Raw genomic sequence first — 16,881 nt, forward strand, 5'->3', positions numbered from 1 at the left:
TATTATTGTTCCGGTTTACGTATTCTGCACCCGAATTACGAAGTCGTTTTGCAACATTCCTAGCCCAGCCATCACTATTTCTTACTCTTTTCTGACTTTTTGTACGATTTGCGTTAACGTTAACCATTTCGAGCAAATATAATATATCACAATGTTACTGATACGGAAGCTAATAAGATACTAAACAGTTCTAGAAGTTAATGTAAACATGAATGACCCTCGTCGGTTTTAGTAAATACGAAACGATTGTCGCGTATACATATACCAGTTTCCTTTAATCGAATGTAACAGTAGAGTAAGTTCATATGTTCCGTGGAATAACGGAGTAAGTTCAAGAGATTGGACTTATGCCATTATTCAAGATATTGTTACAGTCACTTTATTTAGGATGTAAAATTGAATCTTATTTTTTATTAGCATAAAACAAAGTATACACAAATTAATGCGTTAAATAAAACAAGTATTCTTAATACTTACTATTTCTGTAAAAACCCCATTTTTCGTCATTTTGGACTTATGCCACTTGTCAACTCAGGGGGTCATATGACAATAAATCATGCTATATAAAAATACAGCGTTGTCACGTTTGTACAGTCTTTATTTTTGTGCTAGATAAGTATAAACACTAGATTTTATGCTCTGTATACAGATATATGTAACATATTCTATAAAATATAAGTTATCTTTTATTGGATAGCCTATTTAAATGAATGTTAAGCAGGATTTCTTTCAAGATATGTTTTTGTTACAATATCTACACGAAGATTTTCACGTTTCACAAACTCTGTACTCTTACAACCTATAACGGGACACCTGTAAACATAAAACCATGAGCAAAATTATAGTTTGAAAAAAAGCTATATGATTTTGATGAAACTCTTACCTAGTCTTTTTGTTTAATTTCAATATTTCTGTGATGGTTTCATTATCATAGGTATGTCCACATACAGTATTTTTCACAGGATCTACGATCCTCTTTTTAGAAATTGGATCAATTACATTTATGTAACCTCCAGTTAATTGCATTTCTGTATCCTTGTCATCTTCATTGTCTTCTGTGTCACCTGAAATTGTACGTGTCTCTGGTAAGTATGTGAAACAAAAGAAACTATTTATTTTTAAAATATAATCATATTTTTAATGTAAACTTCCATTTACCTAATAGGGCTTCTACGTGCCTATCGAAAACTACCAATCTATTATTATTAGTAGATGTATTGGTATTAATCTCGGATATAGCATTCTTATATTCCTATAACATGAGAAATAGAAATGTATAACATTTTTATAAAATTTTCAGACTAATATGATAATGAGATGTTTACTTGTATAATGGTTTCTATATTACATTCATCATCGTCATATAAATTTAACAAGCGATCTTTGATTTCTTCTACCGACTTCAATTTTTTATCTAAAATGCAATGATTTTGCACAATATCTCTAAGTTCTTTTAATTTGTCCTTTACTTCTTGTTCTCCTATAATAACAAAACAAGTTATGTAGTTTACAAAATTATTTAACTACTAATAATATATAGGTATGTTAATACTTTTGAATAATGTACATTTATATTATACTTCATAGATCTTTGCAATCATGTAACTAATGATTTTGAAATATTGGTCACAAGAAAGTCTCTAAAATCTCAATAAAATTTTCAGAAATGTTAATAGAATACATAGTAGTTAGTTTAACCTTAAAAATATTTACCGAAATAAGAAATTATATTGGCAGCTGTTTGTGTATAACAATCGTGTAATTCTTCAACCACTTGTTGAGACTGTGTCATTTTTAAAATCAGGAATTGAAAATATATCAACTTAGCCTACATTTATAACTGTGCAGTGAATTTTATAAACTCTTAGTATAGATTATTTATATTATTACTCTTTATAAACGAAAGGGTAATGGGTTAAATATTGTCAATCTAACAACAAATATGTACTGTACTGTACCACAGACGAGGTGTAGGAGTAGACCAATCACCACATGTATTTTTCTTTACCATTTCCATGTCACGTCCTACCGTATCGGTCAGAACTAATATGTGGAACTAGTTTCACACAAAAACAACTCGTTTCCTTACGCCCTCTGCGTTGACAAACGATAAATATTGGAACTAGATCTACAAAAACGCGATCATATCACAGACGAGGTATAAGCAGAGAGGAATGAGAGTGCTCACGCCCGGGTTTTCGGCGTTCCCGATATAGTGCTGACATCTGCTCAGCCTTAGCATGGCACAGAACCGGTCAGTCTTTCCTAGAACAGAACCGGTCAGTCTTTTAGCATGGCACAGAACCGGTCAGTCTTTCCTGGGACAGAACCGGTCAGTCTTTTAGCATAAAACTGAACGCACATTATTTTTTTAACCAGGATTAGAACGTACAGCTTAATTGTTGTATATGAAATATGTAACTAACATGTAAATCTTGTGTACAAAATCTCTAATTAATATAAATTAAGAATAATATTAATTGTAATGATACGTATTTTATTTTTTTTCCAAGTTTGTAGTTGCAAACTCTAGTTGTAAAAAATGGAAAACCCGGAAAAATTCGAACAAATACAGATCTCATATCGAAGTTTAAAAGCGACCAACCTGAATATTAATCTAATAATGAGCTATTGTCATCAACACTATCTTAAATTTTTTCATATATTTAGCTACTGTTATTATTAATTGAAAAAAATTTTCTTTCATGAATAAATATTTTTTCCACCTCAGCACCATAAGATTTTTACTAGATGACTTTAAAAACATATTAGAACTATTTTTAAATAATTTTAGTCGAAAACATTCTAGTTTACTCTTTATTTCACCGTTCTACTAATTTTTTATGGGCTGCATTGCAGCTCTGTTTAACACTAATTTACAACTCGATACCATAGTACCATCCATATTCAAGGAAGAACAATTTTTTGCGACGATCATTGAAAAAACAAAATAGTTTCCACAATGCAGTACTTTAGTGCGTTTGTGACTTAGCGCCCAGAACACCTACCTGTGTTCTGTGTCCCATCTGGAGTTTTATGGTACGCTAACAATCGCTATTGAGTCGCAAGCCAGACCATACAAACGAATGCATCCACAACTTCCAGAGACCTGCCTCCAAAACTAATTAAAGGAAGGCTAGACATGCAGTGTGTACTAAACTCGTCAAAAGAGGCGGATTCCAGTCGCTCGTGTTATAAACCTCATTCGATACTTCATCGAAAGGGTGATCTTACATATTTCTGTAACAGTTCCAAGTGCATGCACTTTGTTCATGATACACTCTTTGTAATTATTAAATTCAATTAAATATTAAGTAAATCTTTCACGGTGCTAACGGCCCTCGCAGAGATGGGCATTATTTGGGATAAAAAATTATTTAAATGAAAATTTGAATAAAAGATACTTTATCTTTATTTGTTATTTGAAGGTTCGAATAAAAAAAAGCATCTTTATTGGACGAGTATCGGATAAATAATTTTATTCGTCGAGAATTTATCCGACGAATAAAGATAATTTTTTCTATTCGAAGCGGATTTATTCGAACTTCGAATAATTTTTTCATCTTTTATCTGTATCTTTTATTCGAAGGCTTCGAATAAATCTTCGAATAACTTTTGCCGAGCGCCGAGCTTCAAAGACCCAGCAACGACGGACGACATACAATGTAAGCGAATGGAGAATCGCGCACGTATGAAAGTTTAAACTTTTAGATTTTTCAATATATCCTCATGAAATTGTGACGAGCGAATGGAGGGGATTTTCCTGATGAAAATGAGGTCAAATTCGAGTGTAATCGAACAAGTTTCACTGATACGTAATGTTACGATAAAAATTACAATCTCATTAAAGACAGTCCAAATGATGTCGTGTTTGCACTCATTTTGATCGGAACAAGCTCTACAACTCATTCGTCTTAACAATATTGTTCTGATTAAAAACATACAAGCATAAATTTCCAATAATGCTGGATTCCCCAATCTGCTTACATTGTAGGCTGTTGGTCGGTCGCTGGTCTTTGAAGTTCCGAGCTCGTAGAATCGCGAGATATCGGTGTGAAACAACTGCCAATCCAATTGCAAAACTTCTTTATTTCTCATTATTTTTTTATGGGACTTGCACCAACTAATTCGTGGCATTCTTCTGATTAAAATGACACTAAACACGGTACAAATTGGACTGTATTTAGCATTTTTATCCGTAGATTTATTCGAAGGCTTCGAATAAATCTTAGGATAACTTTTGCCAGCTCGACGAATAAACGGCGACGACGGCTGACGAGGACCGACGAGCGCCGAACGTCGAAGACCCAGCGACTGCCAAACGGTATACAATGTAAACGGATGGAGAATCGCGCATTATTGGCAATTTATGGTTGTGTGTTTTTAATCAGAACAATATTGTTAAGACGAATGAGTTGTAGAGCTTGTGTTCCGATCAAAATGAGTGCAAACACGACATCATTTGGACTGTCTTTAATGAGATTGTAATTTTTATCGTAACATTACGTATCAGTGAAACTTGTTCCATTACACTCGAATTTGACCTTATTTTCATCAGGAAAATCCCCTCCATTCGCTCGTCACAATTTTATGAGGATATGTTGAAAAATCTAAAAGTTTAAACTTTCATTCGTGCGCGATTCGCCATCCGCTTACATTGTATGCCGTTTGGCAGTCGCTGGGTCTTCGACGTTCGGCGCTCGTCGGTCCTCGTCGGGCGCCGTCGCCGTTTATTCGTCGAGCTGGCAAAAGTTATTCGAAGATTTATTCGAAGCCTTCGAATAAAAGATACAGATAAAAGATGAAAAAATTATTCGAAGTTCGAATAAATCCGCTTCGAATAAAAAAATTATCTTTATTCGTCGGATAAATTCTCGTCGAATAAAATTATTTATTCGATACTCGTCGAATAAAGATAATTTTTTTATTCGAACCTTCGAATAACGAATAAAGATAAAGTATCTTTTATATGAATCGTTATTTAAATAATTTTTTATCTAAATAATGCCCAACTCTGCCTGGCAGCAGGCGACGCGATAGCTAATGACCGATTTGGGTCTCACAGCTATCGATTGTCTAAGCATTGACTGTTTATTGACGGTGAGAATGTTTAGAAAAGGCAAGCGACCCGACGTCGTATTGCCAAAGATAAGGGACTCATTGTCCTGAAGGATCTGGCCACGGAGTGGGGAAGGCTATGCCTTTTAGTAAGAGGACAGTGATGAACCCCACGGCACTTACCCCAGAACCTTGGGACCAGAAACTCCTAGTTTCTAACATATGAGATAATAAACATTTTTATATTAAAAATGCAATATAAAATATTTTATTTGCCCTATATTTCAATATATCAACATGACTTCCAACAGTTTCCTCATTTTGAAAATAATATCTAACTACTCAATTTTTATAAAACCGGTATCTCTGAAACTTCAATACGAAATACGCACTTTCTTCGAATGTTTGGAGATTTCCAATTTTTTTAAACAAACATGTTTGCATAATCAGAAAAAAATGTAAAAAATACACATTAATAATCACAACGAAGACACAGCGAACATAATAATATAAGCGGGGTCAACCGAGAAGTTCGATATAAAATCGGGAATTTTATGCTTTCGGATTTGTGTCAAAATCAATTTTTCCACCTAAAATTCTGAAAAAAATCTCACTCCTGTATGCTAGTAAGTAGAATATCCTTGAATTTTTTCGTAATTTTTGTTGGTCACGGTGTGACTAAAAATCAATTTGATTCGGGGGTCACTTTTGAACATCTTAGACGGCTATAGCGAAAAAATAAAAAAAAAATTATTTAAAACATGCAAAATATATTTCCGTCACATTTTTTAGGAAAATTTGTAGTCCAAACTTCGCTGTAATAAGTTTTTTAGAACAAAAGTTATAGCGAAATGTGATCGCGACTCGCACGTTCGAAACTTTGGTAACGTGAATAATTGCGGAAGAACCCGTCGAACGTCGCATAGGTAGCGAACACGAACAGAGAAAAGGTGCGTGTGTGCGTAGTGCGGAAGGAGGGAAATGGGTGGCGATGTTTGGCGGTTTGGGCATTCCGTCCACGACTGGAAACAACGACGGTACACAACCACGTGCATCATAAACAACGCATTATACGGTACGTATAAATGTTTATAATCAGTATTTTATACTAATATTGTAAAGTGTACATTGTTGGGTAGGAACGAAAGTTCGTAGGGTTTCCAAATTGAAATTGAAAAATAGGAAAGATATTTAGAAATCCGACAAGAAGTAATAGAACAGAAGGGAAAATATGTTATTGAATAATTCTATGAATACATATCTATCGGTAATTGTGCATAAGAAGCCACACGACATCGACTTCGAAGCTCTTTCAATATGTTGTCGAGATGGAGATTTTGAACAATTTTTCCCCATGCATGCCGCCGCCGAATTGTGGATTCGGGGCCTCGAAAACCTGGCACAAATTCGAAGTGTGAACATTCGAGAATTCATGATGACTCGTATGTAAATGGTACAATATGATCTTGTAGAATTAGTAAAAAGTAATGATGTTGAAAGCGTAAATTCGGTGTCATTGCAGTTCAAAATTGGTCATTGCTATCGAGTTTAGTTATACCGTGAAAAATACATGTTCTAATATGTTAATATTTTTATAAGTACGCGACATTATTTACCAACCAAATGAAAATATGGCTTGATCGTCTAGTGGTAAGTAAAGGATTACATGTCGTGGTATTTGGAAGATATTCTAATATTTAATTACAGAGAACTGTTTTTGTTACTTTGAAAAAATAGTCAAATTTGCATACATTTCTAAGCTGTTTGTTATGTTCCCAGTGGGTTCCAGACAAATTTTTTTGCAAAATGTCGAGAGTTTATCTAACTGTAATGCTAAAAAAGAACAAGTTGCACCTTTTTTGCACTGCCAGAGAAATTACATATTTTTTTACGTGCGGTACGATCGATCTATATTTCGACGATATTCGTCTTCTGGTCGGACTGCTCTGTTCAGCCAACGTACATCGCGACATTGTATACAAACTTGGCCATGATGTTTCAATGTTTTCGCTTACGGTGGCTGAGCAGTACAGTCCGCTGCAACTTTTTGTTTTTTAGTATTACAGTTAGATAAACGCACTGTGCACATAACAAACAGCTTAGAAATGTATGCAAATTTGACTATTTTTTCAAAGTAACAAAAACAGTTTTCTGTAATTAATTATTAGAATATTTTCCAAATACCACGACATGTAATCCTTTACTTACCACTAGACGATCAAGCCATATTTTCATTTGGTTGGTAAATAATGTCGCGTACTTATAAAAATATTAACATATTAGAACATGTATTTTTCACGGTATAACTAAACTCGATAGCAATGACCAATTTTGAACTGCAATGATACCGAATTTACGTTTTCAACAATCATTACTTTTTACTAATTCTACAAGATCATATTCTACAATTTACACACGGGTCATCATGAATTCTCGAATGTTCATACTTCGAATTTCTGCAAGGTTTTCGAAGCCCCGAATCCACAATGCGGCGGCGCACAGTGGGCAATTTGGACAAAATCGGATTCAAAATCAAAGAACTTTCGATAGAAATGAGGTAGAGCGATGAAATTTTTTTTAAATAAAAGCTGAAACTTTGTAGAATATGGGAAAAATAGGGAGATTATTACCATCCAATCATTTCAACGAAAAATGACTTCATTAGTTTTTGTCACAAAAATCTATTTTTTACAAAATCCTGAGATTGAAGACAAATTTTGAGACCAGAGTTGAAATCAGCGTGAAAAAATCTATGGGAAATGATGTATAGCATGTTTAAAAAAAAATTTTTCCGCGCGTGGTATTGGAAAAACCATAATTTTCTTGAAATTGTGCAAGTTTAACGAATTTTCTCTAGGTTAAAAAACGTTCGTACCATAATCTCCCTATTTTTCCCATATTCTACAAAGTTTCAGCTTTAATTTAAAAAAAGTTTCATCGCTCTACCTCATTTCTATCGAAAGTTCTTTGATTTTGAATCCGATTTCGTTCAAATTGCCCACTGTGCGGCGGCCTGCATGGAGAAAAATTGTTCAAAATCTTCATCCCGACAACATATTCAAAGAGCTTCGAAGTCGATGTCGTGTGGCTTCTTATGCACAATTACCGATAGATATGTATTCATAGAATTATTCAATAACATATTTTCCCTTCTGTTATATGACTTCTTACTGTATTTCTAAATACCTTTGCTATTTTTCAATTTCAATTTGAAAACACTACGAACTTTCATCCCTACCCAATATCATGTGATAATGATATTTTATATTGTATTGTGTTTTTGTTTGTAATGTAGATGGAACAGATTCCCACCGACACAGCGGCAGTGGTGCCAGCACCGGCGGGGGTGGTACCAGCACCACCGACGGCTCCAGCAACGCTGTCACTACCGGCGGCAGTGACGGCGGCCGTCGCCCGCCTTACGATTGGGAGGCCAATCGCAAATGTAGTGAGTAGACGGTATATTTTATCATTCGTAAAGATTTATTATTTATTTCTAAAACGTTACATTTTTTCCAACAGAAAATTGAAAACGGCCGCGGCGGCGTTGCCAACCCATCCGCTGCCTCGGCATCAACGCCCCCCCCCCCCCCTCCACCAAGCCCCGTCATCCAAATGACGGAAGAAATGCTTGTGAGTTAGAAAAACATAAAAATATGTTATATATATGTTAAATATAAATCTTGTATATAAATGTTGTGTACATGTTTCAGTCAAAGCTCATGAAAAACATCAGAAGAAATTCTTATCGAAGAGGGGGCCGGCGCGGTGGCCACGGCTGGCGAGGCGGCTACAGGGGGCGCGGAGGCCGCGGGGGGCGTGGCAAAAAATGTATTACAATAAATATGTAAAAAAAATATATTCTATTATGTTTTTTTATTTTCCTAACTTTTCCTTTTTCATATCATCCTCAAAATATGCATCCATTTTTTCCCCATTTTTTCTCCTCGGCATTATCGAGGAATGATTCGCGGCATCCCGGACCCTTGCTATTCTCATCGGTACACGTGCACGCCGACCTGGCGGTGTGTGAGTGTGCCGAGGCACGGCTGTTCGAACGAAGCTACGGCAGGCATCATGCGACCGAATAATGCAAAATGTTGCTCGAAAATGCAAGAGTCGGACCTGTTTGATGGCGAGCGCTCTAGATTTATCTTTTATCTAGCGCTTTTGACTACTGATAAGCCCCATCTTTGCATTATCGAGGAATGATTCGCGGCATCCCGGACCCTTGCTATTCTCGTAGGTACACGTACACGCCGACCTAGCGGTGTGTGAGTGTGCCGAGGCACGGCTGTTCGAACGAAGCTACGGCAGGCACCATGCGACCGAATAATGCAAAATGTTGCTCGAAAATGCAAGAGTCGGACCTGTTTGATGGCGAGCGCTCTAGATTTATCTTTTATCTAGCGCTTTTTACTACTGATAAGCCCCATCTTTGCATTATCGAACAATGATTTGCCGCCTCCCGAACCCTTGCAATCTTTTTCGTTCTTGCGGATCTAGCGTTGTGTGGGGCATACCATGGCACACGCGCAGGGCACGCACACGGCACACACACTGTCATTTGAGCTTCTCCTAGCGGCCGTTCGTAGCGTGAAGATCGCTAGGAAGCTTCTCCTAGTTCCTGTTTGGAGCGTGGCGACTCAAGGCCACGTAGGTAAACTGGCCCTTAACGACCTTGCAGTTACTTATTCTTCTATTGGTGAGGCTTGAGTTTACGCGGGATTATCCCCACGCCTTTCATTTCCAACAAGATTGTCAAGGTACCCCTATAAGAATACAAGCCATCCTAAAAGCCTTGAGCAGTCTTGAGTGCCTTGCAGTTTGAAAAAGTCATCCATTCTGTTATTGGCTATGTGCCGTTCATTTTGTCGCGAGATTAAATTATTTTCATTTTTAAATATCTGCACATTTACATGCAAATTTTTCCATTTATCTCATCGTACTTATTTAACATAATTTTTCGATGCCATCAGGTAATTTTTTTCTGCATTTAAAATGTCGTTGCATTCAAATATTATTAGTACATAACTTTTCATCATTTTCGTTTATAATTCTTCTTTTACGGTCTCCTGCAGAAATGAAACCAAATTCATCGTCCCGAAACGACGCAACTGAGAAGAAGATGCTACGGAGGCGAGAATGGAAGCTGGAACAAGAACGACAACGGCAGCATGAGAGGTTAAAACAAAAGAAGATATACGAATATGAAATGCAACGCGCCCGTGAAAAAGTTTTGCTGCCTCCGAAACCTCCAAATCGAAGTAAGAGCCGAAGTAAATCTCCACGAAGTCGACCTAGAAGACCTTGTACTTCTAGCACAACAAACACTCCAATTCTTTCTGAAAGGTAGATAAAACTGAATGAAAATCTATTATAGATTAAGAATGCGAAACTATTTTAGAGTTTGAAATCTATTCTATGCATGTAAGGTTATATAACGTGGTCTAGGAAATTTTAGTTATTAAAATTGATATATAAAAGAGATATACTGTAAATTATAGAATGCTTTATTTTCCTATAGAAGATTAGTATGTTGTAATTAAAAATTGGTTGTATTTCAGATTAGAATCAGTAGATGGCACTGTACCATTATTTAAAGGACCCGAAGGCACAAAGATTAGTGCAGCTGAGCTACGCAGAATTAAAGTAGATATTCATCGAAATATTCCTGGAAAATCAACTGACTCAGATCTTCAGCGAGATATTATCAATCCTGAAGATGTAGTAGTCCAAAGAAGAGCAGGTAATTATTGTTTCCACACTATAACTTTTTAAGAACTTTTTTAGTTATTCAATGAAGGAGTACTTGAAATGGAAAATAGCATCAGCTGAAGATGAATATTTCTAGGACTTCCTACAAGTCACAATTGGCAAATTGAAATGTGTGAAGGATATTTTCTTTCTCTCGTACAAATTAAGTTCATTGTTATTCGTGTATTAGTTTCTTATTTTTAATCTGCTGAGATTATTTCTTGCAATATTTTATTGAGCTACAGATAAATATTTCAACATGGTTACATCATGATTAGCATCATTTGAAGATGGGAGAATTCTGTCCGACAACTTTTACAACTCTGAAGATTATGGATTTCAATATTATAACGTGTCGTCCATGATATTCAAGAACTTATACAAGGGTGCTTTTAATTTGCAACGTTAATAACTGGTTTTAATTTATCCAGGATGTAGCAAATTTGGAATACAACGTTGGATCACTGTCGCGATCACGTAATGTGCAATATGTAAGCACAATATTTTTTATTTAGAGTGTTTAATGCTTTGCTTCGCAAATCCTTTGCTTGTCTTTGTGTGTACACTTTTAATTATGGTTTTGCACAAATAATTATGCTTCAGCTATATTAACAACACAAGTTTTGTTGGTAAAAGTTAATTTTTCAAAGAATAGTATAGATTCTATAAATCTATACATACAAGTTTTGTGTATCTTCTGGATGTTCTGGTGTGGGAATGTGTGCATGATGTATAATGTATAGTGCTCTTGTCTTTTCAAAAGATATTTCATTTGCTACAATGGCAACAATTTGAAGATCTACTAGGAAGATTTTTTACATTGCAAGTTTCTTCAACTGAAAAGGCAGAAGTGAATAACTATTTTTTTTATGAAGATGTTTGAACTAAAGAGACAATATTAAACTAAAAAGTTGTCTATTACACTTTTGTATAATATTTTAGTCTTGGCCTTCTTAATTTTTTCATTTACTGTCAAAAAGTTTCGATTTTCTGTGATTGAAACAAAAACATGTATACAAATTGGTGGTTTCTAGAGCATTCAATTGATTCAGAGAAAGGATGTTGGTTTTACTATTTATAATGAAAATTGAAATTTATAAATCATCAATACGGAAGATTTGTTAATCATCCTTGAAGATATGTTATCTTGGAAGGTTTAACCGAAGGATGTATCAGAAACAGTTAATTCCATTTTTTAAAATTTGTTTTTTATTTGGAAAAAAATATTAATAATAATTTTCTACCTGGCTTTTTATTGGATAAATGTTCAAAAATTTAAGAATTTGAAAAAATTACTGAACTTTATGATTAGTTTGCAAAGTAAAATCGATTTCAATAGAAAAAGTACTTAACATGGTTTGTATAAAGAAAATGTTGGTGTAAGTTGAAATTCTTATTCAAGTATAATAATGTAAATTTAGAATTGAAGAGAAAATGCATTTTATAAAAATGATCTTTTATTAATTTATACTATAAATATTCAAATGTGAGTTATTTTTTATACATTTGATAATAATACATTTTATACATTTGATTATGTTGATTCTGGCACTGAAGAAAGTTGTAAGCTATTGACATCTATCTGCAGATATTACATTAATTTTGAGAAAGAGTTTCGAAAACAATTAAACAAAAAATCTAATTTGTAAACACTAACATAATCTATTCAGATGTTTTCATAACGTTCATTTAAGAAATACTTGAAACTAAATGTAAATTATAACGTAATTGTACTAATATATAATTTGTTCATTGCGATGAACATTAGCAAAAATTGATTTATTTTACCAATTTGCAATAATACGATTGATTGTTTATATGGATGGCTTACAATTTTGCGAAGGTAGTCAATTTCTCTGAGTAGCAACTTCAACGTCTCCAAGGTCTGTCATAGCTGCCAGTATTGCTTAACTGCTTATTTCATATATATTGAAATTGTTTTCTTCATAAAAAATTTGTCACTATAGGAGAGGGATCGAAACCAATATTTGAGAGGGAAGAAATTAAAGGAGTAGTCACCAAAACAGAAGAAGTTGAAGAACGTCGTACTGTTGTAACTGTAAATAATGACACTTTAGGTATTAAAGAATTTAAAATTACATATTTTACATTTCATTTGTGCTGGACTGCGACTTCCACTTGACAAAGGTACAATTTTTAATTTTTAGACGGCAAGTCGAAAACGTTTAAAAAACGCTCGGCGTCTTTGAGCCCAATCAGAAACCAAAGTCACAGTCCTCGACGTACATTATCTCGTCATTCCAGGTTTGTGCCTGTATTGGCAATGCTTCTTTGTGAGAAAGCAAAGTTGTTACGATTAGTGTCAGCTAACTGATATGAGACACTTTTACTTAGTTATAAGTTATAAGATAAGATAAGGTTTGAAAATTTTGACACTATGCCGTCCGCTCGTCTAATCTAGATTTATTCGTGTCGCGTCGGTGTAGAGCCACCGGCACTTACCCGATATTTTTCGCATGGCACCAACGTGGAGCCACCGGACGTCATAGTGTTAATATGGATATGTTATTGATAAGTATTTCGCCACATAATTCGAAGAATTTTTAAATAAATGTGTGTATAATGAATGTTCTTTGCCATTGTACATGTTATGTGTCTAAATGTTTATGTTTGATCTTTTAAGACTCAGAACTATATTAGTTGCATAATGTGCTACTAGCTTGTTCTTAGGCATGTGTTGTTTTTTGTTATTACAGTTTGTCTTGTTCTAGCTTGACTAATGCTTCCCAAGGGTAAGGAGAACGGACGACATGGGACACGGACACGCTTTGCTATGTACCTGATTGTACATATGCATATGCTTGCTTTTGCTAATACCACGGCTTATATTTTAGCTTTTATAATAATGGTCAACTTGTAGACTTTCTTGAGGGGCGATGCAAAAACATAAAATATCTTGAGTGTGGAGGGCGTTGCTTTTACCTCTTGTACTTGAAGTAAAATCGGTTTTAAAACTAGGTTAAACTGTCTTACGTGAAATTTTTAAACTCAGAAACTTGTTATTGAAACAGAAAATTGTTATTCTCATAAACAATGAGACACAATATTTTAGAATATGTATTCATTAAATTTTGCATTGGTATTGCTTGATATGGCTGTTATATTCAGGTAACATATTGAGAACATAAATATTAATGAAAATAGCAGTGGGTAAGTAACTTCAAATGTGAAAATTTTGTTTTACATATTGTTTAACTATGGTTTTGTATATTCTTTGTCTTTGAACTGCACAGCTTATGCTACTTTCTTACTTGTTTATAATGCATTTTGTAATTATTGCTGTGCTATTGCTTATGACTTTTAAAAAAGTGTAAGGGACAGTGTATTCCAATATAAGGAGTTTACAGGTTTAATGTACAATATTAAATGCTGGTCTTACTTGGTAAATCTGTTTACATAAATAACTGATATTTTCATAAGAAAATTCGGTGACTGGGGGGGGGGGGGGTAAAAGAATATTTTATGGAATTTGATGTTGCATAATTAAGTAATGATCATAAAATCTTCTAATTTTTTTTATTACTCTAATAAATTTTACGGATTGCTTTATTTATGTAAATGTAAATTAGCTTTATCGTAATTAATTTTCTATCTATTTATGTTTTTAATGAAAATTACTGAAAAACATCGATAGGATGCACAAAATTTTAAAATACATAAAAATTGATGTCATTAATGACCAATAGAAAGGTACATGTATAAATTAACAAAAGATAGTGTTTGTAAAACTGCAAAAACACATGTGTATATATATACACCAAATACCACCAAAGAATGGTTAACAGCTCATGGTTTTACTGTTTTAGACTGGCCCCCATAGTCTCCCGAACTGAACCCAATAGAACACCAAAAATTTGATCATTACATAATTTGTTAATTTCATTTCATTTTGTTTAAAATGTGTAACATATTTAAGTTATGTATTATAATAAAATATTTTGTTACATATCTTATTAACATGTATTCAATTAAATCAAAATTGAAACAAAATTAAACATTTGATCAATTGTTTGAGTCACTGTATATAGCCAGGTGTTGATACACATTTTTTGATAGTGTTTGGTAGTTTAATATACTTAAACTAAGTTAATGTGGATATGAACAAAGAAATATGGATTTTATATGAGTATTGTACTATAGATATAAGTTTAGTTATTAAGGTTAGCATTATATTAAGTTCACTAATGATTAATGTAAACAATATTTGGAAAATCGATTGGTGTGTTAACTTTTTCTTCTCTTTTAGGCACGAGGACACGAAACACGAAAGCAGAAGAAGTTATAGAGACGACAGGTAAGTCTTTGCATATTGTGTACATTTTTAATTTGTTCCACTGTGTTATTATATTATTTGTTTAGGGAAAGGTATCGTAGCAGGAACGGAAGTAGAGAGTACAGTGATAGATACGGAGAGAAGGAGAGACGACGTACTGAGTCACACATTGCTGAAGAAGAGCGAAACAGAAGAAGTCGTGACCATTCGCGTTCGAGGGACAGGGAAGAACGGAAATCGGATAGATATTCTCATCACAGGTGTGTTATGGAGTAATATTTTCTATGTGATGCATTAGTGAATTAAATTTAATAAATAAATAAATACTGTTTAGGGATGAGAGGTCTTATCGCTATGGACATAAGAGGGACAGATCTGGATCTAGGGAAGAAAGATTTCCTCCGCCACATTATTTCGGGCAAATTCCTGTTCCCATTTATTATAGTGTACGTATATTAGTGATGATAAACATTTTCCAATTTATTATACAGAATACTAATTTATTATATTTCAGCATTTCCCTCCAAGGCCAATTATGATGGCAAATCCAATGCAAATTCGAGGGCAAGCTCCTATGATGCTACGACCCTTTCCTCCGCCGAGATTTATACTTCCAGATAGATTACGTACACCCTCCAATCCTAGTAAGTACGGATTCAAGATCTTTTATTGATTCTATAAACGGATTTCTAATTATTTTGCATTTTATACAGGATTTGGACCTATGTACTAATAGAACGTCTATGTTCTATATTTGGATTGTTTTTTTTTAATGTTTTGGATTGCATATTTTTGATTCATCTAAGAAATTTCTAAAGATTATCTTCGATATAAAACGAATTTATACTGATTTTATTCTTGCAACTACAAATCTTTTAACCTGTAATTAATTTAAAATTGTTTACTAAAAAGTGCAAACCGTATTTTTGTACTTTCTGTATTATACTTGTATAAATGTTATGTAAAATGCATTCGTATGTATTAAAAATATGTATTAAAAATGTAAGATGACATTTAAAAAGTTTGGTTTAATTGTTTAATTCATTGAACGAAACTAATTAATAGTATTCAATCATTTTTAATTTCAAATATGTATAACATTAAGTTTTTATCATGATGCTTGTATCAAATGTTAATCTCTATTTTTATATTTTACATGTAGAGTCAGGATCCTTTTGAAAAATAAAATTGATCTACATCAATTATAAGAAACAGGAGTTAAGGCGGTGGGCCCGGCGCGCATCCCCTCCCTAGTTCCGCACACCGTACACGAGTTTGCAAGGGTACGGGAGTCCCGCTCTTATTTCTTAATAATGCAAAGATAATACTGTTTTGTAGTCAAAAGCGTTAGATAAAGGTTCAATCTAGGCGGCAAAGGTCCTCAGAAGTCCTACTTTTGCATCATTGGGAGGAAATGGTTAGCAATATTCGGCAGCATGTCGTTTGTCAGGGAGGCTAAGGGAACTGACGTGGCGGCACACTCACACACCGCCTGGTCGGCGTGTACGTGTGTCGACGGCGATCGCAAGGGTCTAGGATGCCACTAACCATTTCCCAATATTGCAGAGACGGGACTTTTTCATAGTGTAGGATCTCGGGAAAAATGAGGGCACCGCCGCCGCGGGAATCGAACCCACGGCCTCACTGGTGGTAGCCGATCGACTAACGCGCTCACCCACGGAACCCTCCCGTTCTTCCCGATCTCCTACATACTTTTGATCTGGGGGTCCTCTGATCCTACAACTCGGCCATCCTGCAACGACATTCGCCCT

General features: G+C 34.5%; 2 protein-coding genes and 1 long non-coding RNA gene across 3 annotated transcripts in view; 2 read left to right on the forward strand and 1 right to left on the reverse strand.

Annotated features, from left to right (window-relative positions):
* Positions 1 to 583: 583 nt before the first annotated feature.
* On the reverse strand, positions 584 to 2,012 carry LOC143363112 (E3 SUMO-protein ligase NSE2). Its single transcript, XM_076803728.1, has 5 exons — positions 1,714 to 2,012; positions 1,326 to 1,480; positions 1,159 to 1,252; positions 884 to 1,064; positions 584 to 813 (listed from the first exon to the last, which is right to left on the reverse strand). The coding sequence occupies exons 1-5, from the start codon at positions 1,790 to 1,792 to the stop codon at positions 714 to 716; spliced, it is 609 nt and encodes a 202-aa protein (XP_076659843.1). The 5' UTR covers positions 1,793 to 2,012; the 3' UTR covers positions 584 to 713.
* A 6,418-nt stretch (positions 2,013 to 8,430) lies between these two features.
* Positions 8,431 to 8,789, forward strand: LOC143363110 (uncharacterized). The gene is made up of 3 exons (XR_013083734.1): positions 8,431 to 8,506; positions 8,581 to 8,691; positions 8,772 to 8,789. It is a non-coding gene; the product is annotated as an uncharacterized LOC143363110 (long non-coding RNA).
* Positions 8,790 to 9,897: 1,108 nt separating this feature from the next.
* Positions 9,898 to 16,881, forward strand: part of LOC143363246 (uncharacterized) — a 43,531-nt gene continuing 36,547 nt past the window's right edge. The window contains exons 1-7 of the mRNA XM_076803884.1: positions 9,898 to 10,037; positions 10,140 to 10,410; positions 10,626 to 10,807; positions 12,783 to 12,893; positions 12,984 to 13,080; positions 15,083 to 15,130; positions 15,196 to 15,369. Coding sequence (XP_076659999.1) covers positions 10,028 to 10,037; positions 10,140 to 10,410; positions 10,626 to 10,807; positions 12,783 to 12,893; positions 12,984 to 13,080; positions 15,083 to 15,130; positions 15,196 to 15,369 — 893 coding nt within the window. The 5' untranslated portion in view covers positions 9,898 to 10,027. The remainder of the gene's footprint in view (positions 10,038 to 10,139; positions 10,411 to 10,625; positions 10,808 to 12,782; positions 12,894 to 12,983; positions 13,081 to 15,082; positions 15,131 to 15,195; positions 15,370 to 16,881) is intronic.

Source organism: Halictus rubicundus, chromosome 2 (assembly GCF_050948215.1).
Source record: "Halictus rubicundus isolate RS-2024b chromosome 2, iyHalRubi1_principal, whole genome shotgun sequence".
In the NCBI taxonomy this organism is placed as follows: Eukaryota; Metazoa; Arthropoda; class Insecta; order Hymenoptera; family Halictidae; genus Halictus; species Halictus rubicundus.

Coding starts and splice junctions, on each gene's coding strand:
- LOC143363112 (XM_076803728.1), bottom strand. CDS start 1,792: ATGACACAGTCTCAACAAGTGGTTGAAGAATTACACGATTGTTATACA. Junction 1,481..1,713: donor CAATATAATTTCTTATTTCG/GTAAATATTTTT, acceptor TTGTTATTATAG/GAGAACAAGAAGTAAAGGAC. Junction 1,253..1,325: donor ATATAGAAACCATTATACAA/GTAAACATCTCA, acceptor CTCATGTTATAG/GAATATAAGAATGCTATATC.